General features: G+C 34.7%; 1 protein-coding gene across 27 annotated transcripts in view; it reads left to right on the top strand.

The window, feature by feature from the left end:
• Window positions 1–25,244, top strand: part of FRYL (FRY like transcription coactivator) — a 285,578-nt gene that overhangs the window by 151,555 nt on the left and 108,779 nt on the right. For 22 of the 27 annotated variants that reach the window (XR_004182756.1, XM_031664438.1, XM_031664443.1 and 19 more), the window contains 10 exons: window positions 556–652; window positions 9,448–9,527; window positions 10,214–10,294; window positions 12,688–12,856; window positions 13,454–13,546; window positions 15,899–15,997; window positions 17,172–17,273; window positions 20,433–20,477; window positions 23,327–23,430; window positions 23,629–23,737. Coding sequence is in view for 26 of the 27 variants with exons in the window: in XM_031664438.1 (XP_031520298.1) it covers window positions 556–652; window positions 9,448–9,527; window positions 10,214–10,294; window positions 12,688–12,856; window positions 13,454–13,546; window positions 15,899–15,997; window positions 17,172–17,273; window positions 20,433–20,477; window positions 23,327–23,430; window positions 23,629–23,737 (979 nt within the window). In the remaining variant the exon portion in view is untranslated. The other 5 variants (XM_031664444.1, XM_031664426.1, XM_031664425.1 and 2 more) reach the window with 2 other exon arrangements.

Raw genomic sequence — 25,244 nt, 5'->3', positions numbered from 1 at the left:
CTTTTAGGTTAGGTTTAAATGCTAACAGATACAATAGTGAACTTTGAATAAACACCCAGTATATAAAAAGGGAAAGAACATAAAAACATGTTAATGCATATGTTGGATTATTAAAAAGCTTTAGGCCGGGTATTGTGACTCATGCTTGTAATTTGCTTTGGGAGGCTCAGGCAGGAGGATCGCTTGAGCCTAGGAATTTGAAACCAGTCTGGACAATATAGGGAGATCCCTTCTCTAAAAAAAATAAATAAAATTAGCTGGGCATGGTGGCATTTGCCTGTAGTCTAGCTACTTGAGGTGGGAGTATCACATGAACTCAGGAAGTTGAAGCTGCGGTGGGCCATGTTTGCAGCATTGCACTCCAGCCTGGGTGACAGAAAGAGACCCCTGTCTCAAACCAAAAAGACAAAAATAAAAAACAAAAAGCTTCATATTAACAATTGCTGTAGCACATTTTACATAGTAGGAAAACAGTAAGCAACATGAGCTATTAACTAATAGGTATTTTTAAAGTTATAATCTTAATGCAGTACTAATTTTGGGTTCTTGTTTCAGGGATGAACAGCAACGTGAAAGAGATTATCTTCTTGAAAGGAGGGACTTAGCAGTAGACTTCATTTTTTGTTTAGTTTTAGTTGAAGTTCTAAAGCAGGTAAGCTCTTTTATTTCTGCTAAGTCTGTATTCCTTATTCTTTGCTTACTGTGCCTTCATGTTTCAGTTACTTTAAGATGCTGTGTCTAGAATTTTAGTCCACATAAACTAAATTCCTGTAATTTAATTATACTTCTTTCAGTTGCCCGGGGCTTTCCTGCCCTGTACCTAGCTGTCATCCTCTCTTTTTTTCACTGTTATATGCTATCTAAGATAAAAAATCTTGTTAGCAAAATGGAGCTAAATGGAAACTGTGTTAATACTGGCTTTTAGCTGTAAATGTATTTGCCTGCCATTCAGCTACTTCAATCCATTATTCCACTTTATTTCTCCTCTAAGCCCCCAAGGCTGCATTCCAACATGTAATAATTGTGCACTTTTAATAGAGGAATGGGGTGATTTGATAAGGGTACTGAATTGTCATGTGCAAAGGGTTTTCAGTCAAGTGAGAATACCTCAGATAATAAGTTATGAATGTTTACTCATTCAATGAATATTAGAATGCCTACTGTGTGCTGGAACTGCTTTAGGCACTAAACTCATGAGCTTACACTTGAATGGGATAGATACACAGTAAAGATATGAATATATAATATAATGTCAGATATGGTCTTAGTAGTTTTACTACTCTAGATCAGTATAAATGCCTGTGCTGAATTTGAAAGCTTTTTTTTTTTTAAAAGATCATGGTCTTTGAAATTATATCATTCAAGGATGATCCATATATTTCCAGGCATGAACACTGTATTATTTTAAAACAAGTTAGGAAGCCTAAAGGTCAGAATCATAGCAATATGTGACAAACAGCAAATGTAAGATATAAAATTAATTGACAGTCTATTTTTCTCATAGTATAAAAATATATGAATTGTATAATCAGTTTTATTTAGCTTGTGTTTTTATAAGGAATATGAAAAGACAGTTATTTGGTACTCTGAAATCTGCAAATAAACATTTTAAATATGTAAAATAGACAAATGAGTTAATTAAAGGTTAAATCACTTAAATGTATGCATTTCATAAAAATTTTTTGGTAGAGATAGGAAAGAAATCTCCTCTGGGAGTTGTGCTAACAAGCCAAATTTGACATCTGTGATCTCTTGGTTTAACTGAGTTACTAAGACTTTAAGGCAGCAGTAACTAGGGTAGGAAGAGCTAAGGACTGGAAATGGCCACAGCCCAGCAATGGACTCTGACTACTGCTCATTGCGACTTATCCCTGATGTATCTTGTGTGCTAATTAGTAGGTCATTTAAGTGGATTGGTAACCAGTATTTGTACTTTTTTGCTTGAACAGTATAGAGTTTCTTCCTCCAGCCAGAGAAATGGCAGACTCCCTACACTGGCATTCAGGAACCCCAGTGACATGGCCCCATTGTGCCTTCCTCCTTCGTTCATTTCCCATGGCATCCTTTTCTTAGATGTCAGTCTCACTCCTCATCCTAAAGTTGCCCAATTGCACTGGCTTCGGAACTTCAATTCACAGGCAACCCTGTGGAGGCATTTTTCCTGTCTCTTCCCCCTCATCCTCCCTATCCTCTTCCCCTCCTTGTTGCCTTTGTAGCCCTCCTCCTCCTCTTTTAACACAGTCCAGATAAGTCTTCATGTGGGGGAAAAAAATCTATAAACATAACACTTTTTTTAGTAGCGGGACCCCATCTCTACAAAATATTTAAAAAAAAAATTATCCGAGTGTGGTGGTAAGCGCCTATAGGCATAGCTACTCTGGAGGCTGAGGCAGGAGGATCACCTCAGCCTAGGGATTTGAGGTTATGGTGACGTATGATTGCACCACTGTACTCCAGCCTGGGCAATAGTGCAAGACCCTGTCTCTTAAAAAAAAAAAAAAAATTTTTTTTTTTTCTTTGGTGGACACATTGTTCACATTCACTGCACTGCACAAAATCATTTCTGACCCATGGTTGACATGGACTCAAAGTGAAAAAGAAATACAGTGGCCTTGATAGCTAACTTTGTCTTTGGATCTGTCACCATATTATTCCAACCTATAGCATCCTTTGTACTTACTTCTTCCCCTCTGTTACTATTATCCCCATACGCTAATTTAAATGCACTCATCAAAAAAATATATATATTTATATGTATCTCACCAAGAACATAGATACACTTTATTCATCTGAAATCCAATATAGGGATTATTCCCCCTGGTAAAAGGCAAGTCTTTGTAGCTTCTCTAATAAAACTAGAGAAAATGACGTAAAAATCAATAGAGCTTTCTGAAACATCACCGCTGACTAACCCAATTTTCTTCTGTCAGAATAACGTGAGGTTTAATAGATCCGGAGAGTAAACAATGTAATATATCTAGAATTTAATAGGACTTTAACTTTTGCCACATATAATACACCTATATTAAAATGTGGTTCAGGATTATTGTGATGAGGCGCACAGTCTCCAGAGGATTGAACTGTTGATACATGGTTGTTTCAGTCTTGAGGAGTAAATATTCCTTATAGGTTAGACCTTGACCTCATGTACTAGAAATTATTTGTTTCTTGAATAATTTGTTTTGTCTCTAATAATCACACATTTGGATCTCTTCAAAATGTATGAAGGACTCTATATCCTTTGTGCCAACTCATTATCGTAATAAACCCTGGGAGATGGCCATGGCAAGTACTATTAATATGCCAGCTCTCTTGCTTGCTTTGTAACTTGGGGCAAGTTACTATCCCTGACTCTCCCTTCCTCTATAAAAATGTATAATATCATTTTTGTAGAATCATAAGAATTAAATACAATAATGTCTGATGCATGAAAAGTCCTCAATACATATTATCTGTTATTTTCATTTTACGGGTGAAGAAATGTTCTTAATTGTAGTGATTTTCTGAAGATTATAAAGCAAATTCATTTATTTTACTCCAAATTTTCTCTCTTTAATGATAAAAATAAACTTAATTCTCATTGGTAAAATATGTGATACATTAGGTTGAAATGGTCAGTATTTTAAATTATTATTATACTTTAATAATATATTATTAAATATATTATTATATTTATAATAAAATAATAATATTTCTGGGGTACACGTGCAGAACATGCAGGTTTGTTACATAGGTATACACATGCCGTGTTGGTTTGCTGCACCCATCAACCCGTCATCTACATTAGGTATTTCTCCTAATACTGCCCCTCCCCTAGCCCCCGACCCCCCAACAGGCCCCAGTGTGTGATGTTCCGCTCCCTGTGTCCATGTGTTCTCATTGTTCAACTCCCATTTATGAGTGAGAACATGCAGTGTTTGGTTTTCTGTTCTTGTGTTAGTTTGCTGAGAATTATGTTTTCCAGCTTTATCCATGTCCGTGCAAAGGACATGAACTCATCCTTTTTTTACGGCTGCAGAGTATTCCATGGTGTGTATGTGCCACATTTTCTTTCTCCAGTTTATCATTGATGGACATTTGGATTGGTTCCAAGTCTTTGCTATTGTGAATAGTGGAAATGGCCAGTATTTTATAAAATTGAATGAAAGTTTTTATTGTAACAAGTTAGACAAAGAGCTAATGTAAATATCATGAAATTAAGTAGTGGAATTCACCTTGGAAACAGAATTAATTCCAGATAATAGAGGACTAATTTTACTTTTCTAAAAAAGTCATTAGAATAAATTTGGGGTAGTGCCTAACTAAAAGTAGTATGTTAGAACTAAAAGTAGTATGTCAGTACCAAAGGACTTACATCCATGATAAAAGCATGTTTAAACAGCAGTATCACATTTATAAAGTTTGAAGCAATACTCTTTTTAATATTGAATTTTAGTCATATGTTCATTCTTTCAAACAAACAAGAAGTTGAGAAACCTAGTTTGTGAGCCCTTTCAAGCTCTTGGTTTTATTCATACTATTTTGAAGTGTCAGAAGGTGGTGATATCTTTTATGTCTACAGAGTAGATTGTTTGCATTTTCAGACTTAATAGCATTTTAGATATTGATGAGCAGTCCCAAAGGTACACATGGGAGGGGATTTGTCATTCTGCTAGTGTGTGATGTTGTTTACACTCCTTGGTGCTGAAAATTGGTCATTTAGCTAATGAATGGACTAGTCTAACTTCCCACTATCTTAAGCTCTTTTTTTTTTTGTTCTTTACTTTCATAATATGATAAAAGCATTAAATTTTTGGCAGTGGTAGTGGAAACAGCCTTAGAATAAACCTGAATATTTGTTATTATAGTTTCTTTCTTTCTTTGTTTCTTTTTGAGATGGAGTCTCACTCTGTCGCCCAGACTGGAGTGCAATGGTGTGATCTTGGCTCACTGCAACCTCCGCTTCCCTGATTCAAGCAGTTCTCTTGCCTCAACCTCCCGAGTAGCTGAGATTACGGGTGCGCGCCACTACACCTGGCTAATTTTTGTATTTTTAGAAGAGATAGGGTTTCACCATATTGGTCAGGCTGGTCTCGAACTCCTGACCTCAGGTGATCTGCCTGCCTCCGCCTCTCAAAGTGCTGGGATTACAGGCATGAGCCATCGCACCCAGCCTGTTACTATAGTTTCTACTAGATTTTCTTGCATGTTGAAGTTGAATTAGAGCTGCATCTAAAATCACACCAGTGACAAGATCTTAGAAATTCTTGATACTCAAGATGGAGATACTACTCCGTGAAAGTAGAACTTTTTCTTTGTGAGCTGAAATGAGATTCTTTTCTTAGGAGATTCAGTTTGAGAATTTTTTTTTTTTTTTTGTAACACTGAAAATAAGAGAAGAAATAGGGACTTTCAGGATGTCTGTGTTCTGATAATGTTCTTTTTTTTTTTTTTTTTTTTTTTTTTTTTTGAGACGGAGTCTCGCTCTGTCGCCCAGGCTGGAGTGCAGTGGCCGGATCTCAGCTCACTGCAAGCTCCGCCTCCCGGGTTCACGCCATTCTCCTGCCTCAGCCTCCCGAGTAGCTGGGACTACAGGCGCCCGCCACCTCGCCCGGCTAGTTTTTTGTATTTTTTAGTAGAGACGGGGTTTCACCGTGTTAGCCAGGATGGTCTCGATCTTGTGACCTCGTGATCCGCCCGTCTCGGCCTCCCAAAGTGCTGGGATTACAGGCTTGAGCCACCGCGCCCGGCCATAATGTTCATTCTTAAAGGAAAATTTTTAGAACTTATGTATTTTTTATCACACCTCGAACTCTGTCTCAGCAGAACTTATGTATTTTTAATTAAAATTAAGGATGAGATGTATTTCTTCTTTTACTTCTCTGTGTTTCTCTTTCTTTCCTGGCAGTAGTATGATAAGACCGAAGTTTTCTTGCTCATTTGTTTTATTTATTCAAATGCCTTTTTTTTTCTTTTGTTTTTTGGATGGAGTCACTCTCTGTCGCCCATGCAGGAGTACAGTGGTGCAGTCTCGGCTCATTGCAACCTCCACCTCTTGGGTTTAAACAATTCTTCTGCCTCAGCCTTCTGAGTAGCTGTGATTACAGGCACATGCTACCATATGCGGCTAATTTTTATATTTTTTAGTAGAGAGGAGGTTTCGCCATGTTGGCCAGGCTGGTCTCAAACTCCTGACCTCAGGTGATCCACCCACCTCGACCTCCCAGAATGCTGGGATTACAGGTGTGAGCCACTGTGCCCAGCCTCAAATGCATTTTCATATATCAGGATCTAGGGACATAGTATATTCTAGAGAAGTACACAGCAACCTCTTAACTTCATTTCCCTCATCTGTTAAATAGGAGGTATACCTGTATCTTGTAAGACTGCTACAAGTGTTATAAACACAGAAAGTGTAGATGGTGGTAGTAGGGTGGCAATAAAGAACACATAGCATGGCTGAGTGTTGTCTTTGGCCGTCATTGTTAAACTTCAGTCATAACTGGAGCAAATATAGTAGTCTCCCTTTATTCTCAGGGAATATGTTCCAGCACTCCTAGTTGGTGCCTGAAATTATGGATAATATCAAACCCTGTATATACAGGTTGAGCATCCCTAATCTGAAATGTCCCAAAATCCAAAACTTTTTGAGCACCAATATGACACTGCAAGTGGAAAATTATACACCTCACCTCATGTGATGGGTTGCAGTCAAACACAGTCAAAACTTGGTTTCATGAACAAAATTATTTAACATATTTTATAAAATAACCTTCAAGCTATGTATATAAGTTGTATATGAAACAAACATATTTTGTGATTAGATTTGGGTCTTATCCCAAGATAGCTCATTATGTATACGTAAATATTCCAAAATTTAAGAAAATCAGAAATCCAAAACCCTTCTGGTCCCAAGCATTTCAGATAGGGGATATTAAGCCTGTATTATGTTTCTTTGTGTACATACATACTCACAATAAAGTTGAAATCATAAACCAGGCACAGTAGAAGATTTACAACAATAACTAATAATAAAATAGAACAGTTATAACAATATACTATAATAAAAGTGTATGCATGTGGTGACACATACACACACACACGCACACACATGCACACACAGTATTTTCAAACCATGGTTGACCTTGGGTAAGCCACAGAAAGCAAAACTGTAGATACAGAAGAACTACTGTATAGGGGAAGAAAAAACTTTTTGCTCTACCTTCTTGGATTTAGTGCCTGGGGCCCTACAAACTAAACTGACAAGAGAAGGATTACCAGGGTCAAAAGGTTTATTACGAATGCACATGGATGCCTCGTAGTAAATATGTGAAGATCTAAAAATTAATACACTTTTTTTTTTTCAAAGATCCAGGTACAGACTGGTATATATACCATTTTAACAAAGAGTGATAAGTTGTAAAGTTGTAGAGTAGTGATAAGACAAAGGAAAAAGGTTTGGGCTTCTAGAAACAGTAAAATTGTGGGAAGGTAAATATATGCAGAAAACTAATGAAATGTAATAGTTATTTAGTAAGGATTGTAGAGGAAACTTTTCCTGATCTGCTCTTTCTCAATTGCCTTTAGCTTAAAATAATCTGCATGCCAAATTATATATTGTAGGGTGACATACCTGATCTCCTTCACTAGATTGCATGCTCCTTTGCAACAATATATACAAAACCTCACTTTTTTTACGTTATCTCTACTATTTGGTATTTTCAGACTTAATTTTTTTCCCATCAAATAGGTATAAAATGATGTCTTGCAGATTTTCATTCTCCTTACGATTAGTGAAATCAAGCACCTCTGTCAAAGCACAAAACCAGAAAATTAGAAAATATACTAAAAGTTATTTCACGTAAATATATACAAATATAGTTACTTCATATTGTTCTATAGATGCATTGCAGCTCTAATAAAAATCCTAACAGTTTTTATGGAACTTGAAAAGGTGACTGTAAATGGAATATGGAAGAATAATGGCCAAGAATAGCCAAGCCATCTCTGAAGAAAAGTAAGGAGAGGACCTGCACTACTAGATATGAGAACTTATTATTAAACTCTAGTAATTAATAAGATGGTGTGGTTTTGGTATAGACACATACAAATTGATTGATAGAACATAATGGAGAGCTCAAAAATAGACCCACATAGTCAGGGCCTTCATATCTCTGTAAGTTCCACATCCATGGATTCAGCCAACCTTGGATCAAAAATATAAAAATGCCCCATAAATATATACACCTGGTAGATACCCACAAAAAGTAAAAATTAAAGCAATATATATAAATAAAAATAATAATAAATAATGGAAAATACAGTATAACAACTATTTATGTAACATTTACATTGGGTTACATACTGTAAGTAATCTAGAGATAATTTAAAGTGTATGGGAGGATATACGTAGGGTTATATGCAAATACTACACCATTTTATATCAGGAACTTGAACATCTGCAGATTTTGCTATCACGGAGGTCCTGGAACCAGTGCACCATGTATACTGAAGGATATGTAGAACTGTGTAGAACTAGAATATGTGTTAGCAATGACTTGTAAACTCTTTAACCCAGCAGTTCCTTCTTTCGGAGTCTTTCCCATGGAACTCTACAAGTATATAATGTTAAATGCACAAGATGTTTATTGTAGTACTACTTGAATATTGAAAATCTGGATTGAAATGTTCATTAATAGGGGGCTCCTCAAATTGTGATATATACATATTGAATATTATGTGGTTGTTAGAAAGTATAAGGAGGAGCTCTAAATACTGACATGGAAAGATACATTATTCGGTTAAGTAAAACTAAGGAATGCACGCATGCCTGTGTGTGAGGATGTGTAGGAAAAAGTCTGGAAGGATGTACATGAAGTTGTTAATAGTGATTATGTGTGTTGGAGGAGTAGGGCTTTTATTACTGGTTTAAATTTTTAAAATTTGTTTTACATAATAGGAACTAGCATATACTTTTTTTGAGTTGAAATGAGAATATTTAAATGTCAGGTTTTTAATAATAAGTCTATAAATAGTTTAAGATTGTTAGAAAAGATAGTGTCCCTTGTGGCCATTTTCATGACAGTTCAAAATCGGGCTATATGAAATGTAGGGCTGACTCATTACAAAGGTGCTTTTTTGTGTTACAGGGAGGTGTACGTGTCTCTTTAGCTTTCTGACAGTAACTATTAAGCAGTAACAACTATTGCTTTTCCCACTGCATAGTCCATAGTTTAGTGATTTGTGATTATAAAGCTAGTATTCTTAAATTTAGAACTTGTGAAATTTGATGAGTAACCAAATTCTTAGAGAAAATGAGATTCTCAGAAGAAAGATTGACAGATTAGTAATAATCCCATGAAAAGTAAGATTGATTATTGATTTAATTAGTTGAATTGATGAGAATACTCATGAAAAACCAATAACTTATTTAACTCTTACTTACTTGATAATGTTTTTAAATTCTAGATTCCTGTTCATCCTGTACCCGATCCCTTAGTTCATGAAGTTCTAAACTTAGCTTTTAAGCACTTTAAACATAAGGAAGGGTAAGTAAAATACTAACTTGGGATTGTTGCCTTTTTTTTGCAATCCAGGTCTGAGCTATTTGAATTCTTATTGATGATTTGTTTTGAGAGTTCAAGGCAATTATTATCTTCCTTTTTTTTTTTCTTCTTTCTTGAGACAAGGTCTCACTTTCATCCAGCCTGGAGTGCAGAGATGAGATCATGGCTCACTACAGCCTTGACCTCCTGGGCTCAAGTGATCCTCCCAACTCAGCCTCCTGAGTAGCTGGGACTACAGGTGCATGCCACCACACTCAGCTAATTTTTGTATTTTTTGTAGAAACAGAGTTTTGCCATGTTGCCCAGACTGGACTTGAACTCCTGGGCTCCAAGCGATCCACCCAGCTTGGCCTCCCAAAGTGCTGGGATTATAGGTGTGAGCCACTGCATCCAGCCCCCATCTCTTTTAAATCCACAAAAAATGCTGATTAGAAAGATTTTGTAAAAATATTTCTTAGTACTATAGATTGGATATGTAAGAACCAGAAGGTTAAATATCATAGTAAAGTAAAATTGAAGGTAGAATACAACTAGTATTGCTTTTATCATATAAATGAATATTCAGAGAAAATTATGCAACACTCTGATATGAATTTTCAAATGTATTAGGAAAGAGAGGTTGTAGAAAAATTTAATGAAATGTTATGTTTGTTCTTTTATTATTTTAGATATTCAGGAACCAACACTGGGAATGTGCATATTATTGCGGATTTATATGCAGAGGTGATAGGGGTTCTTGCCCAATCAAAGTAAGTTTTATAAATCACCCATTTAGATTTTCTTTGCATTTTAGAATGCTTCATTACCAATGAATACAGTAGATACTGATAGTTCTAAATCCACCATTTTCATCGTAGCACTAAGTCAGCCCCACCTTTTATTACTTTACTGCTCTGTTTCTCAGAAACTCTTTAATAGTCATATCTCAATTTCACCACTTGTTTTAATTTTATTTGGGGTTTTCTATAAATGTCTGAATCGAACAAATCAGAAATTGCCAACCATAGTTAGGACACTATCTTTTTCCCTATTTTTAACAATTCTGTTAGAAGCTTTTTTTAGAGACTCTTTACAGAGCTAATAATTATTTTCCAGGTGAGAACTTGTATTCCTCAGATAGCAATGCAGTGTTTTCTAATCATATTTGTTTTAATGCTAAACAGAGTTTGAACTGGTAAAAGAGACACCAAAAAGGAAAGATGAAAGATACCAGATTAGTCAGTTAAAAGGGTTATTCATTAGGAGTTATACACACTGAGTTGTACTGAGCCATCACTTTAGTAAACAGTAAAATATATTTGTCATTAGCAACTTGTGGTTGCTGTAACAATTATGGAAGATTTTGGATTTCCTTTGTTACTACTGGGAAATTTATAAGGAAAAAAGTATCAAATGGTATTTTCTTGGATGTGTTTTAAAGAGTCTTTGACCCTGAAATCATCATATAACAAACAATCTTTCTAAATTCTAAGAAGGCAAGTAAAATTATTATTAATGTTTAAGTAGTTTGCATTTTAATATTAAGTGAAATATTTTATTTAGCATATTTTTAAATTTTTTAATATACTAGGAACCCTTGTATAGCCAATACTGTAGAACTTAGAATATGGTTTGAGTATTTTAAATAATTTAGAGATAGATGATAATTTTTTAATATCTTATGGTTTGAGTATTTCAAATGATTTAGACATTGACAGTATCATATTAATATCTCACATGTAATTAGATTGACCCAAAAACATAGATATGAGCAGTGATGTATTTCTCTTTATGTCAGTTTGTTTATGTTATTTTTATTTTTGTCAAAACTGAGTTTCTATCTCAGGAATATAGACCAGAAATTCTAAATAATATATTAGCAAGTTGGATCCAGGAGACACTCCATCATGGCTAAGTTAACTCTAGATGGCAAGGATAGTAAGTCCAAACAGCCAGTAAATAAATGTATGAAATGGTACTCAGCCTCACCTGGCTAGTGGTAGGAGAAATGCCACTTTAGAGCAATATTAAGGTGTTTTCTGCTCATGCGTGTAATAAGCATGGGAGAAAATGTGAAAGGATCCACTTTGAGTTAGGCTGATAGCACCTAAGGGGGCAGGTGGTGGGGTTGAGTGGGAGTGGGGAAGAGAAGGAGATAAAGGTTGGGGGTGTATTTGAATCTTGGTGTATGTGTTTTCTTGGTTTGTAGTGACTAATAATTTTTATAAGTAGTTTAACAAAAGGAAAAAATCCTTAGATTCTAATATTTCAATGGAAAGAGTTTATCCATTTTATAAAAATTTTCTTAATGAAGTGCTAAAGAATACAATCATGAAAAATGGTATCATAGTCTCCAAGATTAAAATCAAAATAGATGTTATATTTCAATCATGTATCCATATTTTGTTAATTTTTTTGTTGTTGTTGTTCTTCTCACTGTAGTCAGTGACCATTGGAAAGCATGCTTTGAAGTTTTTTTAACTTTAAGAAACTGGCTTCCCCAAGTAACATTATCAGTAAAATCTTTAGTTGTTTCATAATATATAGGGGGGAGGTGGATAATTAAGTATTATTGATTAATAAACTATTAGATGTCCTTTTCAAATGTAAGCTAAGAAAAGCTTACTAGCTTTAACAATTGTGATTTGAATCCAGGATGATACTCACATTTCAAAAGCCTTTTGCCAGTGTAGTGATGTATTGATTTTAAGTGATAATTAGTACTGTAGGATTGATTGGCTTATCTCTGTGAAAAACTTTATAGTCTTCAATATGCTCTCCATATAACTAATTGCAGATTTTATATAAAAAGAGCCTTAAAAGTTGGAGACACTGATTTACATGGTGATGTTTTATGGGTGGATTTTTTGATTTTTTTTTATGGTTATTAATTAAATGGTAATGGTGGTATATTGTTAATATAGGAATAACGAAATCCTATTATTTCTCCTTCAGAAACTTTTAATTTAATTTTAAAATAAATGAACAGCAAATTTATAGTAGCAATTTTTATTTTCCTCTGTGTGCCTTTCTGGCAATTGTAATGAAGGTAGAGAAAGGATATGATATTTAGGTAGCATACCTTTTGATTTTTACCCTTAAATATCATGTGGAAATTAGTGTTTTTAATTCAAATCAAATGATGTCTCCATGTATATTAAAGGTTTCAGGCTGTAAGGAAGAAGTTTGTGACAGAATTAAAAGAACTGCGACAAAAGGAACAAAGCCCACATGTGGTACAAAGTGTCATCAGCTTAATAATGGGAATGAAATTTTTTCGAGTAAAAATGTATCCTGTAGAAGATTTTGAAGCATCATTTCAATTTATGCAGGTGATATACCTTCTAAATGACACTAAATAGAGCAAGCCTACAGTTCTTGCTCTTCATGACTTTTTAAAAGAAACAAAATATATGTAAATGAATGGCATCAATTTTAGTCTCTTATTCCATGTGTTAAGTTGTCATAAGTGTAAATTATTTTTTTTGTTTGTTTTTCCTTGAGACAGAGTCTCACTCTGTCACTCAGGCTGGGGTGCAGTGGCATGATCTCGGCTTACAGCAGTCTCCACCTTCCTGATTGAAGCGATTCTCCTGCCTCAGCCTCCCAAGTAGTTGGGATTACAGGCGCCTGCCACCAGGCCCAGCTAATTTTTTTTTTTTTTTTAAATAGAGACGGGATTTCACCACACTGGCCAGGCTGGTCTCAAACTCCTGACCTCAGGTGATCTGCCCGCCTCAGCCTCCCAAAGTGCTGGGATTACAGGTTTGAGCCATCACGCCTGGCAAACTTTGTTTTTTGACTTGAAGATGCATTGACCTTAGTTTTTTGGTAAAATGGTAGAGTGTTCACAAAATTATTGTGATATTACAAATTCTTTAACCTTTCCTCTTTTGTTAATCTAAGTATATACCCTCTTTCCCTTTAAGGAATGTGCTCAGTATTTCTTAGAAGTGAAAGATAAAGACATAAAACATGCACTTGCTGGTTTATTTGTGGAGATTCTTATCCCTGTAGCTGCTGTAAGTATGTTTTTTTATTTTCGTACAATTTGTATGTTATACAAGAACCTTATCAACCTCATACTTTCATTTTTTTCCTAAAAATACTTACATGACAATAAGCTATGGCCATGGGAGGACTCATCTCATTTGCTTCCTGTTGCTCAGAGGTCTCTTCCTTTTGTTGATCATACAGTGTTTTAGGTATCATTTCGTGTATTTTGTTTTTTTTGGTTGTTTCAGATGGTAGGGGAAATCCAGCTCCCTTCACTCCATCTTGGCTGGAAATGGAAATTAATTACATTAGTTTTGTTCAGATTTTCTTCTAGTTAAAATCTCAAAAAATGAAGAAACGTATTACATATTGAAAAATTGAACTGTTTCAGCTTTCATTTTTAAACATTGAATTCACTGACTTGTGACCTATGGACTTATATGAATTGGTTTATAGTATTCAGGTCCTGCCTTTAAAGCATGTTTAGAAAAGGTGAACAGAGAATTGTTTTAAAAGTTAAGAATTTAAAATATTAATGGGAGTGACTGACATGTTTTTTTTAAACTTGTTTTGCATTGAAGATTTTAAAATATGGTGACACACAAAACTCATAAATTAACGGTTTGCAAGTGGTTTATTTGAGTTACACAGCTCCCGTTTCCTCCCACCCAGTTTTTAGCCATATGAATTGGGCTCATTTTATAAAAAAGAAAACAGGCTATCATGTATAAGTCATGTCAGTTTTAGTCTTTTATTAGATATGCACTTTGATTTCTTTTCCTGTAAGTTGTTTGAATTACTGCTTATTCCTTCCAAATGATCATTTGCACTTCCTCCTTTGTTTGATCATCCTTTTTTTTTTTTCTCCCAGATGGCTGAGATTAGGTTTTAGTTTTTAAGGCAGTTCATCAAAAGGAGCAGGTTGTAGGAAGAGAGGCTCTTGACAATGGTCCATTATCTTCATGTTGCCTGATTCTTTTATATCATATTTGCTTTTGTGTCCAGGTTTATTAGCCTGCTAGGGCAGCCGTAATAAAGTACTACAAACTGGATAGCTTAACAACAGAAATGTATATTGTCTCATATTTATGGAGGCTAGCGTGTGAAATCAAAGTGCCAGCAGGTTGGTTCCTTCTAAGGGCTGTGAGGAAGAACCTGCTCCATGCCCCTTGCTTAGCCTCTCGTGTGTACTGAAAATCTTTTGTGTTTCTTGGCTTGTAGAAGCATGGTTCTGCTCCCTGCCTTCATTGTCACATGGCATTCTCCTTGAGTGTATGTCTCTGTTCAAATTTCCCCTTTTTAAAAGGACACCAGTTATGTGGATTAGGGTCTTCCCGATCCTAACTTAATTAATGTGATCTGCAATGACCTATTTCCTAATGAAGTCACCTTCTGATGTGTGTGGGGTTAGGACTTCAACATGAATTTTGGGGGATATGATTCAACCCATAATACTAGGCCTCTGCACATACAGCTCCTGCCTGGAACATTCATGCCTCTCTGGTAACCCCCCTCCCCTCTTTCTCTAGCTGGCTTCTCTTTCTTTACTTATTTATGTGTTGAGTGCATTCTGTTTGTCAGGTCTTCATCTATGCACAAGAGAACACAACAATGAATATGATAGGAAAGACTCCCTAGTACCGTATATTGCAGGAATAGAAAATAAACTAGTGTATAAAATAGGTAGTATGTCAGATTGTGGAGAGTAATGTGAAGAAATGTAAACAGGGTAGGGGGCATAGGATTGCCAAAGGGGTGAGGGAGTTGAAATTTTAAAAAGAATATGATTAGGAAAGACCACCACCTCGAAAGAGTTGGTAGCAATTGAGCAAAAAGTAAAGGAATGAGACAGTAAGACTTCCTGTGTCTGTGGGAGGAGCTTCTTGGGCAGCAGGCCCCAGCGTAGACATCCTAAGGCAAGAAATGCTTTGATGCGTTTTAGGAACAGCAAGGAAGCTCCTAAAGCTGGGTCCCCATGCACATGGGCAGAGGGTGGGAGATAAGGCCAGCAAGGTTAAATGGGAGGCTTTAGCAGTATTTCTGGTAAGAGCTGTTGGATGCAGCTTAGATGTTACTTCCTTGTTGAGTTTTTCCATAGGGGCCCCTTTTGAGTGCTCCAGGAGCGCAGAGAATTTGCCCTCAGTGGACCTGTTATACTGTGTCCTCTTAGCTTGTATTCCCACTTTGTGCACTCAGGGCTGGGACCAGGTTTATCTTACGTACTTACCATTTGGTCACTTGGCACATTGTAATACTTCAGTGAGCGTCTCAGTGAATTATTAACCAATTTCAAACCTTACAGAAAGTTCTTGTAATCTTTGTATAGTTTAATCTAACGTCTGTAATCATTTTCTTTGTTTGCATTATCTTTTTACTAGACTGTTAAAAATGAAGTGAATGTTCCCTGTTTGAAAAATTTTGTGGAGATGCTTTATCAGACTACTTTTGAACTGAGCTCAAGAAAGAAGCATTCATTGGTATTAAGAAACATTTCAAACCTTTTCATATTTAATTGGGATTTTTATAATTGATTTATGAATTCAGTGGAGATTAAAGAGAATGGTAAAATCTGAAATTATAAAATCCCTGAAGTGCAATACAAGGGCAAGTTTTACATACATATTTTTTGCATTGCTCTATTTAAATGTTCTGTTCTTAATTTTACTAGCTCTGCGTTTGTTGAGTTGTTCGGACTTCCTTCTAGGTAGTCATGCATTGCTTAATAGTAGAAATATGTTCTAAGAAATGTGTCGTTAGGCTATTTCATTGTGCAAACATCGTTGAATGTACTTACACAAACCTAAATTGTATAGCCTACTACACACCTAGGTTATATGGTATAGCCTATTGCTCCCAGGCTGCAAACCTATACAGCATGTTACTGTACTGATTACTGTGGGCATTTGTAACAGAATAATATTTGTGTATCTAAACACAGAGAAGGTACAGTAAAAATACGTTGTAACCTCAGGGGATCACTGTCATAAAGTGATTTTAGCAGCTGTTTTCTGTCTGTTTACATCTTTTCTATTCAGAGAGTAAAGGCATTTTTTTCTACCTGTCTGTTTCACATAACTTTTATGTAGCTTGGAGAAGGTTTGGAGAATTGGTCAAATATTTGACCATCTAAACTAGAGATACAGTAATAGTAAACATGGATTGTGCCAGGCATTGAACTAAGTACTTTGTACTTTTTTTGTCTTACTTTAAGCTTCACAACCCTGTAAAATATTTGTGATTATTGTCCTTCACTTTATGTGTTTGGAAAGTGAGGCTTAGAGTACTTAATGTAGCCATCGGGAAGTTACATATTTGACAAACAGAAAGCTAAACCTTTAATGCTGTCTGTTATCTGATCCCAGGGACTAGTCATAACCACAAAATGGATGAGGGACTAATGGGTTGAGGGAGAACTAATAGCATGTTCTAACTCAGAGAGGTATGCTCAGTCAAGGAATTTTCCTCATAGAAAATTTACCCTTTATCTTTCTGTGTTGGATTATTCTATGAGATTGTATTTCTTATTACAAATTGGAAAACTGCTTAAAAGATTTGTTTCCTTGCTTATGAGAATAAATGAAATATAAAATTTAAAAGTCCAGTGCTTTTCGATGAAAAATGTTAATTCTGTCTTTTCCCTGTCTCCTATAGGCTTTGTATCCGCTAATTACCTGCCTTTTATGTGTCAGTCAGAAACAATTTTTTTTAAATAACTGGCATATTTTCCTACAGAACTGTTTGTCACATTTAAAGGTAAGATGTAATCACACTTCTGATGTGTAAATACTGACTGGTATATTTTGTTTATGCAATAAATTGGTTATAAACAGTGCATAATGAAACTTTTGTTACTATTGGTATACTTGAATAGTAACACTTTGCCACATTCCTTTTCTTATACATACTTTATTTCTTCTGTAGGGAATCGTGTATAGATATGAGTAAACTTTTGATTGAAAATTTAGTTTGTCCTAATGAATGCAAAATTGTACATTTTTTAGTGATATTTATCTTAAATCTAGGAATATTTGTTAATTCTTTTAGAATTATAGAGTATTAATCTCACAAAACCTTCTAGATACTTATTTTGTCTTTTGAGAAAATCAGTAATGTTGGTTTAAGTCTGAGCAATATGAGAAAAAGCTTTGATAATATCAGTAAATTCACATTTAAATATGCCCAGCCATATCTAAAAGTTGGTACTGGATCCGCACAGATGTAAAAGCTCCTGAAATGATTCTGACTTGAATGAAAGGGTACTTGTCACTAACATTATTTGGCACATCCATATTCAGCCTTTCTTAGTCCTGAAAACAAAACTGTGAGAGATAGAAGGATCATTTTCTTCCCAGGATGCTCTGCTGGCAGGATCCTCTTTTCTTCTCTGGGGAGGAACACAATTCTGACAAAGTGTGGGAATATTCTTCAGCTGCATGTCGTGTGAATGCTTGATTTGAATATTCTTTTGATATATACTTAGATGAGCCTATTTGAGTATTTGCTTGCAAGTTATAGAAATATTGCAGACATGACATTCCATTTCCTGGCATTCCTCTAAGTTAGATTTGAGACTGAAAACCTTATACTTTGAAGATAACGGAACCAAGGCAGATAGAGTAAGTGACTTGTCTCTGGCTATGCAGCTTGTTGTGCTATTGTAGAAATAGGACTGGCTCTTCTTTCATACTTCAGGAATGATCCACTGGATGTTATCCTGTACGTCTTTTTCATGATTTTATGTATCATTTTCAAAACTGCCTCAGTTTCTTAGGTATACGGGATATATGCTACTTTGAGAAATGTTTTTGTCTATTTTCCTTCTAGATAAACATTGATATTACTCATGTTTGGATGAGAATTTATATACCTTCTTTGACTATTTATGAAAATTTCCAGGGCCAAATCAAATTGATTAAACTCTTTATGTCATGCAACCAGGAAATAAATTTTATTTAATTAATTACATTATACTTGTTTCTGTTCTTAGTTTTGGTAATTTGTACAGATATAGGGACTAAAAGAGAATTGATCATTTTTCTGAATAGTATGGTTTTTCATACATTCATTAAAATATTTTTAAGATACACATTTAAATGTTTCTGGAAGACTGCTTTGTTTCATGACAGTTCATACTTTTCTGTTGCTTGTTGGAATTTTTATATATATACGTTTCACCTAACATATTTGCAATACTTCACAGTACCTTAACTTTTTTTGTCTTAAGGCTTTCATTTAAATGCTCTGTTTTCTTTGAACCCTTACCTCCTGTTAAATATTTCTGGCATATTGTTCATTTTCATTAATGGCTATGTCAATCTGCCAGGCTAAAGGAGATAAGAACCACTTAGCATGAGGATTTGAATATAATTGTCTTGGCCATTAACCCTTAACTTACATTAAGGCTCTATTCAGCAGAAATTTTATGAATTGGCTCATGTTTATTAAGTCTTAGATAATGTGGCTGCTCTGTGTAGTTGAGGTAAGGAGTTGAGCCTTGAAGGAAAAGCTATGCTAGTTATCTGTTGTAACAGTTATTTATTTTATGTATAGGGAAAATTGATCCAAGATAAAGGCGTTACCTAAATTATTTTGAGATCCATTTAATCTCTTGATACTAAAAGCCTAAAACAATTTCCTTTTATTAGACCTATACCTTTTTTTTTTTTTTCTTTTTGAGATGAAGTCTCACGCTGTCACCCAGGCAGTAGTGCAGTGGCATAATCTTGGCTCACTGCAACCTTCACCTCCTGGACTCAATTGATTCTCCTGCCTCACCCTGCTGAGTAGCTGGGATTACAGGCGTCTGCCACCACCCCCTGCTGATTTTTGTATTTTTAGTAGAGACGGGATTTCACCATATTGGCCAGGCTGGTCTCAAATTCCTGACCTCAAGTTATCCCCCTGCCTCAGCCTCCCAAAGTGCTGGGATTACAGGTGTGAACCACTGTGCCCAGCCTAGACCAATACTTCTTATGACTGGTTTTTATTACTTTTTAGGATGCTGCATCCTCTAAGTACAGAATCTCATTTGATTTTTACTGTACATGAGGCTGAAAGAAGACAAACAAGTAACCCATGTTTCGGGAGCCAGCATGGATTTGTGTCCATATTCACATAGTTCCATAGCTCTTGCTCTTCTGGTCCACCATGTTACTTCTGAATGTAGTATAAGGAATGTTGTTGGATATAAGCACTGAATATTTTAAGAAAACATGTTAGCAATAATTTGAGGATATTAAAAAGGCATTATTCTCTAGAATCATAAGAATAAATATGATGAAGTTCAAGACACCTTATGATATTACAGTTTTAAAAAATTATCATACCAGGTTTTAAAGTTGATGACCATGAAAAATGAGCTTTATCCCTATATGCCCATAAATAGCTTGTGACACAGTGTCAACATTATTTTCACTGAAAAGTTAAATCTTTAATTTTTGTCCCAAGCAGAATTTGGTAGTCTCCCATTCCCATATCTATATCAATTTAGGTGCTTGTGTGAAAAGTGATTATTTAAAGTTTCTGGAGAATTATTAAGAGAGATAGGTAAATAATAAGAGTAGATATCATAGGAAAATAATTTGGAGGTTTTTTCAACAATCTATACTTATTTTCATTTAAAAATTTAAAGTTGTTTGAACTGAAATACAGTGCTTTAAGAAAAATTCTAAGAAAAATCAGGGAGTTAAAACTTTGTTTTCTCTTAGTTGGAATATTATAGGTGTATCTCACATGATGCCCAAATCGTGAAATTTTTTTTTCTTAGTGTTTTTGGCCACTGTCTTGGACATTTCAAATTTCTTCTAAATAGAGACCTTGGTGAAGAGCTATCTTGTTTTGTGCTTATTTTCATCTAACATGCATGTGCTGCATCTCATGTTTATGTTTGCTGTCTCACATTGCTTTATTTAGATGCCATCTAACAACAGTATCAGAAAACAAATAGAAACACTCCAGGTGAGTTGTGTAAACATTACAAAGTAAAATACTGCTTTATTTCCTTTAAGCGTGGCATTTGTTTTTCCTTTTCCCATTGTTGCATTGCATGTCTAATGTATTTATTCCAACCTGCTTCTAGTATTTTAAGAGAAGAGTAGCACACAGCAGAAACATTCTTCAGAGGGGTTAATATCAGTGTAGCCCCAAGAAGTTGAATTTAAGAAATAGAACTGATACTGAATGCTGATTCTTCACCAAAATTCCTAATTTTAAAATATTCTATTTAACAAACATTTTCTAGCTGTTATAAATGAAAATGTTTTAAAAATTTCCAGTGAAATTAAGAGATAGTAGCTTAGATTTTGAATATAGTTTGTTGTTGTTTTTATTTTTAATTTTTGTGGGTACATAGTAGGTATATATATTTACGGAATACATGAGATGTTTTGATACAGGCATGCAATGTGAAGTAAGCACATCATGGAGAATGGGTATTCATCCCCTCACGCATTTATCCTTTGAGTTACAAACCAAGTATACTCTTTAAGTTAATGGAATACAATATTGACAAATTAATTTTTAAAACTTTATCCTATTGATTTGGGTTTTTTTTTGTTTTTTTTGTTTGTTTGTTTTAATTTTTTCAGAGAGAGAGTCTTACTAACCCAGGCTAGACTCCGAACTCCTGGGTTCAAGCTGAGACTACAGGCTTGCACCACCATGTGTGGCTTTACTGATTTGGGTTTTAAACAAATCATTTTTTTAGTTCACAGTAGAAAAAAAGGAAGAAACATTAAAATGATGGTGGTCAAAGACTATATATTACTGACATACCAAAATTTTGTTTTATATTAAGTTCATTAGATTTTTATTTGTATAATTATTCAAATTAGATTGAATATCTTTGTTTAAAGCTCAGATAAATTTAGGATGATTTTATTATTCAGACATATAGCAGCATTGTAGCAGCTGAAAAAATAATAATTGATTTTTATCACTTCTCACCTTGCTGTTTTGTCATTGTGTGAATGCCAGCTTTGTTTGAAAATCAAGTTTTTTCATGCCAGATACCTCATCACTTAAGATAATCCAAATACTTTTATATTTAATCATTCATATGGTAACAGTTTTTATGTAGAATAGAACTTAAATATTTTTAATGTATTATTTTTAATAATATTTTGAAATTACAGTTTAACAGTATGAAAGTGTTATTTCATGTGTACCTAAAAACTAATGGGACTTATTTAAGACTTTATTTTTTTAGAGCAGTTTTAGGTTCACAGAAAAATTGAGAGGAGGGTACCGAGATTTCCCGTGGGTAAATTTCCCTACCCCCCTCATACCTAGCTTCCCCCATAAGCAGCATCCCCCTTCAGAGTGATACATTTGTTAAAACTGGTAAACATACATTGACACATCTTTATCACACAAAGCCCACAGCTTATATTAGAGTTTGCTCTTGGTGCGTTGTACATTCTATGGGTTTGGATAAATGTATAATGACATGTATCTACCATTATAGTATCATGCAGCGTATTTTCGCTGCCCTAAAAATCCTTCATGCTCTGCCTATTCATTTATCTCTACCTTCCTAACTCCTGGCTGAACTATTTTGACATGTGATATCTTAGATTTAAATGATAGAAAAGAAAATTATGTTTTCTTAAAGACATTACTACAGAATGCTTGGTTGTTATATTTGTAGTATACATTATATGTTACTTTAGTTACATTAGTAGCAAACATAATTGGAAATTACTGGGGTAGTATATTTGAAATTTGGGATCATTATGGATCTGGCAGTGGAGAGAGGGATTGATACTGAGAGTCTAATCAGCACAGTAACTGATTCTCCATTTTTAATTATGTCAAATCTTTATCCAAATAGATGTGAAAATCTAAAATGTAAATTCACAACAATTAGTACATCCTAAAACTAATCAATGGATGTATAGTTTCTCTGTGAAAAAAGGAGATTATTAGCTACATTTCAAAATTTACAATTAAATCTCATTGCTTTATTGGTCATTTGAGGACTTTATTTCTTACAACAGCTAGAATGAAGAAAAAGTTCGCTGATCAAATTGTAATTGAAATGGAATGACTGTCTGATTCTAAATAATAATAATTTAAATAATGTCCTCATTCTAAATAAAAATTATAACACTTAATAGTCAATGAACGTTTAATACATGCCAGGTACTCTTCCAAGTGCTTTACAGATACTAACTTTACCTCTGAGGTAGGTACCCTATTTTCTCCATTTTAGAGATGAGGAAATTGTGACTCAGAATAATATAACAATGCCCAAGGATGGAGCTTGGATTTAGTCCCTGTTTTTCCCAGTTTTAGAGTTCGTGCTCTTAACTCACTATTCACTCGTAAGGATATACACTTCATAATATTCTGCATTATTTCGTAAATGCAGATGACTATAATACCATTTGGTGTTCCGAATTTTAACTGTATATGGGCTACAAATGAATTATGCCAAAAATGAATGATCCTTTTTCAGTCGTTATGTCAGTATTGGAGTGTGAACTGTTTATCATCAAGTAAGTTTGTGTGTATAATTTTAGAATTCTTAGAAATACTACTATAATTTTATTTACTAAGTAAAATTTAGTAAATAAAATTTTAGTATTTTCTTTTGAAAGTATAAGAAAGGACTCAATTTCCACATTTATGGTTACTTTCGAGCCATATACTTACCTTATGCCAAATACGTACCTGTGTATTTAAATCTATTTTAGACTGAATATAAAAAAGATGGGCTTTTAGTTGTTGACAGAGAATATGTTTGCTCTTAAGTGATTGCAAATATTTTAATAAATTTATTTTTATTCTCTTTTGTTTTCAAACAGAATAAAGATCCTAAAATGTCTCGAGTTGCACTGGAATCTTTGTATAGATTATTGTGGGTTTATGTAATTAGAATAAAATGTGAAAGCAACACTGTAACTCAAAGGTGAGTATCTTTGCTTTAAAGTGCATTAAAAATAAATTCTTGTTTTTAAAAAAACACACTATTGGGAATTTTAGTAAACATTATACTTTGTGGGTGAAATATGAATTCTGTCAATATATTATGAAGAATAGGAAGAACTTTTTGCTAATATGCCGTTGATGTCGTGATCTCATTATGACTAGATCTTTTTCCCTGTAGTCGTCTTATGAGCATAGTGTCAGCACTTTTTCCAAAAGGCTCACGAAGTGTGGTTCCTCGTGACACACCTCTCAACATATTTGTGAAGATTATTCAGTTCATTGCTCAGGTGAGTGCTTCACCTCATAGTATGTATGTATGTAAATTGTTAGAGTAATCTATTGTAATCACTTGGAGCTTTGAAATTTTTTATGCATCTAAAAACATAACACAACATTGAATAAGTTTATTTCATTAATCTACACACTTGTAGATAGAAAGAAAACCCACCGGTGGAAGCACTTTTTTTTTCTTTCATTATTATCCTTTAAGTTCTAGGGTACATGTGCACAACGTGCAGGTTTGTTACGTATACATGTGCCATGTTGGTGTGCCGCACCCACCAACTTGTCATTTACATCAGTTATAACTCCCAGTGCAATCCCTCCCCCCTGCCCCCTCCCCATAATAGGCCCTGGTGTGTGATGTTCCCCTTCCCGAGTCTAAGTGATCTCATTGTTCAGTTCCCACCTATGAGTGAGAGCATGCGGTGTTTGGTTTTCTGTTCTTGTGAAAGTTTGCTGAGAATGATAGTTTCCAGCTGCACCCATGTCCCTACAAAGGACACAAACTCATCCTTTTTTATGGCTGCATAGTATTCCATGGTGTATATGTGCCACATTTTCTTAATCCAATCTGTCACTGATGGACATTTGGGTTGATTCCAAGTCTTTGCTATTGTGAATAGTGTCGCAATAAACATATGTGTGCATGTGTCTTTATAGCAGCATGATTTATAATCCTTTGGGTATATACCCAGTAATGGGATGGCTGGGTCATATGATTTTTCTAGTTCTAGATCCTTAAGGAATTGCCATACTGTTTTCCACAATGGTTGAACTAGTTTACAATCCCATCAACAGTGTAAAAGTGTTCCTATTTCTCCACATCCTCTCCAGCACCTGTTGTTTCCTGACTTTTTAATGATCGCCATTCTAACTGGTGTGAGATGGTATCTCATTGTGGTTTTGATTTGCATTTCTCTGATGGCCAGTGATGATGAGCATTTTTTCATGTGTCTGTTGGCTGTATGAATGTCTTCTTTTGAGAAATGTCTGTTCATATCCTTTGCCCACTTTTTGATGGGGTTGTTCGTTTTTTTCTTGTAAATTTGTTTGAGTTTTTTGTAGGTTCTGGATATTAGCCCTTTGTCAGATAAGTAGATTGCAAAAATTTTCTCCCATTCTGTAGGTTGCCTGTTCACTCTGATGGTAGTTTCTTTTGCTGTGCAGAAGCTCTTTAGTTTAATGAGATCCCATTTGTCAATTTTGGCTTTTGCTGCCGTTGCTTTTGGTGTTTTAGACATGAAGTCCTTGCCCATGCCTATGTCCTGAATGGTATTACCTAGGTTTTCTTCTAGGGATTTTATGGTTTTAGGTCTAACATTTAAGTCACCAATCCATCTTGAATTAATTTTCATATAATTAATTAGTAAGGAAGGGATCCAGTTTCAGCTTTCTACTTATGGCTAGCCAAATTTCCCAGCACCATTTATTAAATAGGGAATCCTTTCCCCATTTCTTGATATTCTCAGGTTTGTCAAAGATCAGATGGCTGTAGATGTGTGGTATTATTTC

The sequence above is a fragment of the Papio anubis genome, chromosome 3 (assembly GCF_008728515.1).
Source record: "Papio anubis isolate 15944 chromosome 3, Panubis1.0, whole genome shotgun sequence".
In the NCBI taxonomy this organism is placed as follows: Eukaryota; Metazoa; Chordata; class Mammalia; order Primates; family Cercopithecidae; genus Papio; species Papio anubis.
Note: the sequence above shows the minus strand (reverse complement) of the source record. Positions and strands in the feature narration are given on the sequence as shown.